The sequence below is a fragment of the Pagrus pagrus genome (assembly GCF_965226575.1).
Source record: "Pagrus pagrus genome assembly, chromosome: 19".
NCBI classification, from domain to species: Eukaryota; Metazoa; Chordata; class Actinopteri; order Spariformes; family Sparidae; genus Pagrus; species Pagrus pagrus.
Window position 1 is genome coordinate 13,403,411 of NC_140203.1, and position 8,841 is coordinate 13,412,251.

At 38.2% G+C, this 8,841-nt stretch overlaps 1 protein-coding gene across 1 annotated transcript; it reads left to right on the forward strand.

Moving 5' to 3' along the window:
* The first annotated feature begins 1,923 nt into the window (after positions 1-1,923).
* On the forward strand, positions 1,924-8,445 carry svopb (SV2 related protein b). The gene is made up of 16 exons (XM_084383135.1): positions 1,924-2,074; positions 2,305-2,438; positions 3,473-3,558; positions 3,652-3,750; positions 3,839-3,910; positions 4,178-4,302; positions 4,399-4,462; positions 4,560-4,685; positions 4,770-4,898; positions 4,996-5,069; positions 5,399-5,475; positions 5,563-5,667; positions 6,920-7,031; positions 7,118-7,199; positions 7,285-7,374; positions 7,457-8,445. The coding sequence occupies exons 1-16, from the start codon at positions 2,013-2,015 to the stop codon at positions 7,646-7,648; spliced, it is 1,629 nt and encodes a 542-aa protein (XP_084239261.1). The 5' UTR covers positions 1,924-2,012; the 3' UTR covers positions 7,649-8,445.
* The last annotated feature ends 396 nt before the right edge of the window (positions 8,446-8,841 follow it).

Consider the following 8,841-nt stretch of genomic DNA (forward strand, 5'->3'; position numbering starts at 1 on the left):
TATGACCGTCCCATAATGCAGCAGCCTCAGCATGTCCTCAGTGTCCTACTTTTCTGTTATTTTCAGGTCAGCCTTGTTCACTTGCAGGGGTACAGGAGACTGAGCGCTTCCAAACCTCTAATTTGAGACAAAATGTCCTCCTGTGGCTGGAAATGCTCAAGTTGTAAGTTATAAATATTATCTTTTGTGGTGTATGCTATAGTCAGCTGGGTCACCTGTAATTCACACTAATGAGTTTTGCCACACCAATGCTGCATGCTACATTGGATTTGGTGGAAAGTAACTAAGTACATTTACTCAAGTAAATGAGTAAATGTACTTACCCTCATCATCTTGCCAAAAGTTTTTTTATATATATATATAAATTGCTGCTGGAGGCCCAACAGGGTAAGATTGCACAATATTAAGAAAGAAAAAGTAAGTAAATAAGCACAAAATAAAATTGTTAAAACAAATTAATACCATGAATCCAGTAAAAGAAAAAAAGAAACAATAAAACATAGGCAACAACAGACACACTTCACAGACTATTAATAGATATTTCTAGCAGGATTTTCTTTTCTTAAGTTTCGTACAGCATTAATCATCTCACAACTCTTGAACTTAAACTAAAAAGTAGTTAAACTTAGCTCTTTGACCAACTACAACAGTAAAATGCAGTGTACATATTGAGGTATAAGTTTTCTCTGAAAATAGTACTTTTATTTTTAATACTTTTGGAAAGTTTTCGCTGACAAACACATCTGTACTTGTACTTGAAATGGGGTATTTTTCAATTGTTGTTTAGTTATTTTAAGCTAAGTAATGGATCTCAGTGCTTCCCTCACCTCTGTATCATGGGGACTGTACCATTGTTTCTGAATGCACCTAATTTACTTCATATTTTGCTATTGCTTTACATTACAGCCCACAATTTACAGCGTCAGTACTCCAGAGTTTCTGAGTAATCTTTTGCACTAACGTTCAACTGAGTGACATCACTGGAGACAATTTATCAGATTACATGCAGCTTCCTCTGGAACCACAAAATGCTTTACAATACTTTTTTTCCACATATGCAGTAGAACTCCCCAAGACCTGTAAAGAAACTTTAGTGTGCAAAATTGGTGGAGTTACCCTTTAAATGAATTCCTTCCTCTCGTGAGGCTTCTGAGAAGAGCTAGGACCTGGAACAGACACACAACTATTAACTCAAGAAGTGTGACCTCTGACAACAGCAGCCTGTACAAACGAGAGCCTTCTGGATAACAGCAGAAGGATAAGAGCACACCCTGCTGTCAGCTACAGGCTGTAACAGCGAATCACCTCCTGGACCACAGAGCTGTCGTTGTAAACGGCACCTCATGCCTCCTTCCCTTGTTTATTCGTATAAAATATCCTCTTACTTTACTCCTTCTATCAACGTTATTTTACATTCAAACAGTATAATCTCTCCATGGTTACAGGAGTAGTTTAAAGTCTCTGAAACGCACACACACCCTCTGTGTGTTTACTTGTGGTGGTCACCATTTAATTAAGCTTAGGCTGAGCTTACTGTTGCTCTTATTGTAAGTCCCACTGGATAAGAACATGAGATAAGATCCTTGGCTCATCCTCCAAGACGAGTAGAGACTAATACAGTTTGTATTCAGATGTTTAAAAGTTTTAATCATACTATTGACTGAGATCTTACCTTTTTTTAAATTTGACATCTCAACACCAGAAGAAATACGCTGTGAAAACAGCTGAAAAATGCAGCATGTTGATTTACCATTTTAATCACATCGTTCCTACTTATTACTTTAAAGAAACTTTCCCTCCAGTGAGAGAACGTTTAAATAAATATGGCTGACCCATTTCAGTCACAGGCTGACCTATAAAACGTCCTGGTGTAACTCCTCCCCCCTCTTCTCCCCAGGTATTGTTCCCTGATTGGGTGTCACACTGAAACCTGAAGTGCACCAGCAGGTTTGACCAAAAACACCGGTGTGTTGTAGAGGAAGATACCACAGCTCTCTGACAGAAACACTGAAATGGACAACTGGAACAAACCGTCAGTGATCTCTTACAAGCGGTGGAGAAATCCTGAACTGAGGTAAAACAAAAAAGACTTTCTTCTTCTTCTTCTTCTTCTTCTTCTTCTTGTATTTCTTCTTCTTCTATTTTTGGTGTTTCCTCATAAGTTTGGAGCAGACTGCAGCACCTCCCTGCTGTGTTGACATACCTGAGTGTTGCCGCAGGGCTGTGTATATCCACATGGACGTGTTTTTACTTGTAAATTAACCATAATGTGTAAATTCCTCCTTTTGGTGTGCTGACATGTAGGGGTGAGGCAAACTTTGTGGGTCAGAATGATGAGGTCCAGGGCACAGACAATGAGATCTGCACTATAGCCTCACCAAGACTCGACTCAGGGAGAAGAGAGTCTGCTTCCAGACCTGGATTTGGTCAAACTGAAGGTTTGTAGAACACTATTAGTTGTAGTGTTTACACATTTTGATCCTGTCTGAAAAATACACAACACTAAGATGGTATAAATGTAAAAACGTGTCTAAAATGTGCAATCTGAAAACCAGTCTGTCCTGATTGTTCTTGTTTTTGTGAGGAGACGGTCTGAGTATTTAGAGTATTTAGCAATACCACAATGTAAACCAAAAATAGAACAGTCCTACATTCAACTGGGCTCCGGACTGACCTTTTAAACTAGTTGCACTGTGTGCCTAACATTTTCATTTAGGAGCACCAGTTCATAATTTAGGCTTTTAGTAAGGATTGTAAACATAGGCGATAAGCTCAATTGTTTAAATCGTATCGTCGTATCATTATTGATGGCGTGCTAACATGTGAGCAGTACTTTATTGTTGTAGTTTGTCAGGGTTGAGATCATTTTAACTGCTTTATATTCTTCAGATACACGTTTGGTAGTTAATGGTGCAATACGCAATACAAATGTAGGCAATCTGACAAATAGTTATCATTACACTGTTTCCTGATTGATCATCAACCAGAAAAGTCAATGGATTGTTTAATCTCTACGGACATTGGACCATATTTCAAGGTAAAACAACAGATTAGCTTCCATTAGACAACAGCTAGTGTTAGCATTCAACCACATTCTAGCTAACGTTACTGTTTGATATGTTACTGTTTTGATGCGATACAATTAGAAAAGCACATTTATTCAGAAATATCAACACACAACTAGGAGACGTTTATTAAACCAAGAGGTGAAACACACGTGATCCGATCAGACGGTAATGTAGAGGAAGTTGGTGAATGCTTACATCAGCATACAAGTTATTTATTAGGTTGTTTTACCTCGAAATATCGGCAAACATGCCTCCAGATTTTCACTATACATAATCTTTTCAGTTGCTGATCAATTGGGAAGCTGTAAAATAACAACAATTTGTCACCTTTGTTATATGAATTGCAACTTTTCTTCACAGGTGACAGTAAACTTGCAGTGATTGTCCTCTTGTCCCTTTAACAGCGACGTTTACAGTAGACGATGCACTGGAGGCCATCGGATTTGGAAAGTTTCAGTGGAAACTCTCTCTCCTCACCGGACTGTCATGGGTAAGAATCCAAAAAACATACAGGAGGGCCTTCACTCTGACAACCAGATACTGTATACGTCTCTCATGTATTGCTCTGCCTCTGTGAGAGCAGATAGGAGACGCCATGGAGATGATGATCCTCAGCATCCTGAGCCCCCAGCTGCACTGTGAGTGGAGGCTGCCCAGCTATCAAGTGGCTATTATAACAGCGGTAAGGTCTCCTCGGAAAGGTTTTATTCTACAGCTGGTCCATTTTGAGATGCGTGAATGCGAGTGTCTTTTTTCTTTTTTTGCCTCAGGTGGTGTTTGTAGGAATGGGGTTTGGTTCACCTACATGGGGGAATATGTCCGACAAGTACGGCAGAAAAGTGGTGAGTCTCATATGTGGGTTTTTCATGCATGATTCAGTTCAAAATACATGTTTTATCTCTTACCTGTAGTGCAATTTATCCATCTAGATTGTTTTGGTGTGAGTTGTTGAGTTTTTGAGATATCAGCCATAGAGATGTCTGCCTTCTCTGTAATATGATAAATATAAAACAATCTAAATGGATAAATAGCAACACATGGAAGAAGGAAAAATATGTATTTTGGATTTTATGGTGAACTGTCCCTTTTTGTGTCCCTGTTGTTAACAGGGTCTGATCATTTGTATGTGCTGGACTCTGTTCTACGGCCTGCTGAGCGCCTTCGCTCCCGTGTATGGTTGGCTCTTGGTCCTGCGGGGCCTCGTAGGCTTCGGGGTCAGTGGAGCTCCTCAGGCGTAAGTTCACTGCTTCCTCTTTGTGCGAAGAGATGAAGTCTGCACATTTTTAAGAGCCATGAAATGATTTGCAACAAACATTTGGCCTCTTTTTAGAGTGACAATGTACTCAGAATTCCTCCCGGTGAAGGCAAGAGGCACCTGCATCATGCTGATTGCGGTATTGTGGTTTTACTGTACTACAGTGTTGAATATTTGCTCTGATTAGTTACACTGCCCGATGATTCCCTCCTGATTGAAGTGTTTGTGTGCGTCAGGCGTTCTGGGCGATCGGTGCTGTGTTCGAGGTCCTGCTGGCACTGTGGCTAATGCCCACTCTCGGCTGGAGGTGGCTGCTCGGCCTGTCCACGATACCTATGGCAATATTTGTTTGCTTCTCCTTTGTAAGTATCTTTTTGAGGATACATCCCTCAAAAATAAAAACCAGCTGTGGCCAAACTTTCAAATTAACTTTGTTTGTCGCACAGTGGCTGCCTGAAAGTCCTCGCTTTGACATGCTGACGGGAAAAACAGAGAAGGCCTTGGCAACTTTAACACGCATCGCCAAAGAGAATGGCAAAGAGATGCCTAAAGGGAAGATGGCCGCCAGTAAAAAGGTGAGGTTACAGATATATATGGGTGAGAAAAAGGAGATGCACGTCCAGTACAACACTTCATAAACTCTAAACTAGTTTTGTCAATTTAATTTCACAGAATGACCGTGGACGGATCAAAGATCTCTTCTCTCCTCAGTATTGGCGGACTACTCTTCTGCTGTGTTTTATATGGTTAGCTTGAGTAAAACCTTTTCTACTTTGTCCTTTCTATCAAATTTCCTTCATCAGGTATTTTGATTAGGGCAGCAACTAATGATTATTTTCATTGTCCATCAATCTGTTAGTTATTTTCTTAATTAATCGATTAATTGTTTGGTCTATAAAATGTCAGAAAACAGTGAAAGATGTTGATCAGTGTTTTCCAAAGCCCAAGATGACGTCATTACATGTCTTGTCCAGTCCACTACCCAAAGATATTCAGTTTACTTTAGTAGAGGAAACCAGAAATATTCACATTTAAGAAGTTGGAATAATTTTGTCTTTTTCCATTTTATCCAAAGGTTTACCAATGCCTTCTCCTATTACGGGATTGTCCTGTTGACAACTGAGCTGTTCCAATCTAAAGATTCATGTGGGAGTAAGTAACTGCTTACTTTTAATATTTATCACGATGTGTCCTAAATTTGAACAAAGACCAAAACCAAACTGTCCGTCCCTCTAACAGCGACCCAAGGGGCCAAGATTGAACCGAGCTGTAGTCTCGAATGCAAATACTTGACCTCAACTGACTACAAAGACCTTTTATGGACAACCTTGGCTGAGTTCCCAGGTAAAATGCTCCCTGTTAGCAATGTGTGTGAGATTGTGTGTGGTGTGTGATTGGAGCTGTAAGGTGAAGAGCCATCTGTGTCCATCCACCCATCTATGACAAAAATATAACATGGATATAATTTCTGTGAAAATTCAAGAACTTTTCTTGTTTGTAAAATTATTTCTGTATTTCTAGAATAAGTCTAAATTCCTCTTAAATTACTTAAAGGTTAAAGTTTTAGCACGTTTGTTGCACATACACTATAAAGCTATCTTTACATTTTAAATGTATATTTACATTGGATGAGCGAGTACAGCTTAACCTGTATCTGTATCTGTTCAACCACCTATCTGTTTTATCTGCATTCAGAACGGGCGGGGCTTTAACCAGAAGTGTGCGGCTTGTTGGTTGTTGATTTAAGCCTAAAATCAATATGGCTTGAAGTTGCTATATTTGTTAAAGAACTACTTGTAGAACAGCTTTAAAACTGCACTAGATCAATGTTGAGAGAATGATTTACAGAACAAGATATTTTTTTTATAAACTTTGGTGAATAAACTAGAGGATTTTGCTTCATCGCGACTACAGACATTTTAAACATATAGTACATTATTTGTACAGGATTCTCGTTTCAGCCGCGTCCTCGCTCAACGCTCATATATACACACATCATTTCAACTTTTTTGAAAAACTCTTAACTGCACGTTTAAAATCTGTGTTTGCTGTTTCATGTTGATGATATTAAATCAACAGTCTGATATACAAGCAAGGAAGGAAAGAAGCTACCTTAACAGAGGCAAGAATTAAAAAAGATTAAGAAAGGATCTTTTACCAGAAATGATCTCTCTGCCTCATTTTCATTTAGATTGATCCATAGTGTATTTCTTTTCATATTCAAGGGATAGTTATGATAGAAGAAATATCACATTACTATATACAAGTACCTCCAGGAAGGAAGAGGTAATTGGGGAGAAATAATAGCCTTGACAAAATGGATACATGTTACAGTGAGATATTTGGGATACCCAGGAGAACCATAAAGAAAAACTAGTTGACCAACTAAAAATGATCACTCCTTCAAACCATTATCTCGATAAAACCAGAGTTCAAAGGTTTGATATACTACACCCAGTTTTCCCAGTGTTATGTGAAGATGTCCATCTTTAAGTTTGTAGAAGAAAGTAACCATTTCCATCATGTAAATATCACTGTCACATCCATCCAGTTGCTTCTATAAAAGTATATGGTTTTGAAATCTCATGTGTTTCAGGTCTCTTAGTCATCCTTCTGTTAGTTGACCGCATTGGCAGGAAGAGGAGCATGGCGTTGTGTTTCTTCATGTTTTCTTTGTTCATTCTGCCCTTATATGCTTGTGTCGGGAGGTGAGTTTGTCATTATTATCATTCTTATCATTACATTAAAAGATCAGGGCTGATCTTTAACTGTCGGTGTCTTTGTGTTCATGCAGATCATCTCTTACAGTCATCATCTTTGTTGCCAGAGCCTTCATCTCTGGAGGATACCAAGTTGTTTTAGTTTACACACCGGAGGTACGTCTACATACAATTAAACATTAAACATATTTGTTTTTAGAGAATCTGAGCTGGACAAAATGCTCTCCCCTCTCGTTTTTAGGTGTTCCCTACAGAAAACCGAGCCTTAGCCATGGGGACTTGCAGTGCGATGGCACGGGCCGGCTCCCTGATTACCCCCTTTGTTGCACAGGTATGCAGGAGTGACTATTTATTTTACTGTCCAAAAAGAATCTGACTCCTTCAGGATTTCAGTTTTTGTGTTTTGGTTCTAGGTGATGCTCAGGACATCGGTGTACTTGACCCTGTCGATGTACTTGTGCTGTTCTCTGCTCGCCGGCATCGCGTCCTTGATTCTGCCCATCGAGACGTTGGGCAGAGGTCTGCAGGAGTCCAATCTTGACCAGGAAGCCAAAGGGCAGACGACCACCACTACCCCCCCATCGTATGGTGCAACAGGCTGCTAGCACCAAGAATCAACCAGGAGGAATGACAAACACAGAAGAGAGAGGATATTTTCTCAACGCCACAGTTGCCTGTTTCACTGTGGATTGAATCTTCTGAGCGATGATGGGTGAAGAACAACAGGAGACAATCTCATTACAGGCTGGGAGTGATAATTGAGGCTAGGCCTACTTCCCATGTCTAATGAGAGCGGACGCTCACTTGTGCTCGGACCGGATTGTTTACTCACTCTTCCATCAAGGCCGTGAGAAGCAACAGTGAGCATTTTTGGAAAATGATGATGATCCACTGTGCAGGCTCCGTTACACCTCAACAGAGACATTTATTTTATACAGTTTGACAAATATGACTTATTGTATTTATTTATGTACAGTATGTATCCGCTGTGCCTTTTGCTGAAAATTCAGGTAAAGTTAAATCTGCTTTTGGTTGTATTTTATGTCTTTTCATTGAGCTTAATAAATAATAAAAATCCAGATATTATTCTCAAAAAGCTGTCTTCTTAAAAGTATAATAAATTGAATATTGTTTTATTTTTTTCAATATTTTCAGAAAATATGTATTTTTATGCTTTATTTCTTTTAAATATTTTATATATTTTCTTAGATTTTAATATATTCTTCTGGGCAAAACAAGAAATTTTGGTGTCATCACCAAGGACTCGAGCAGATTGTGACGGCTATGTGGACCAAACGACTAATTGATATGTGGAAAAAGATGAAATACAGGCATTCTTCTCAAATTTAAAAAAATGGTTGTCTTCCTTGTCTTAACATTATAATAAATTGGAAAAAATATATATATATTTATGCTTTATTTTTTAAATATCTATGTTTTTAATTTTCACACATCTTCATTGTAATTTTTTTAGATTTTAGATATATTTTTTAGATTTGTATACGTCGAATTTGTCTTAATCGTATAATAAATTGAATATTTGTTTAATTTCTTTCAATTTTTTAAGAAAAAGAACATATTTTTGTACATGTTTTTTACTATTTGAATGTATGTAAATCTATATTATTTTTTTACGTATTTTTTGTTTTATTTTTCAAATATATTATTATTTTAATATTTTTTTTATTTTAATATTATATTATTATTTATTTATTTTCGGACAAAACAAGACACTGGGTGACATCACCAATAACTGGAGCAGAGTGTGACTGGCTGTGTGGACCAAACAGTTAATCGA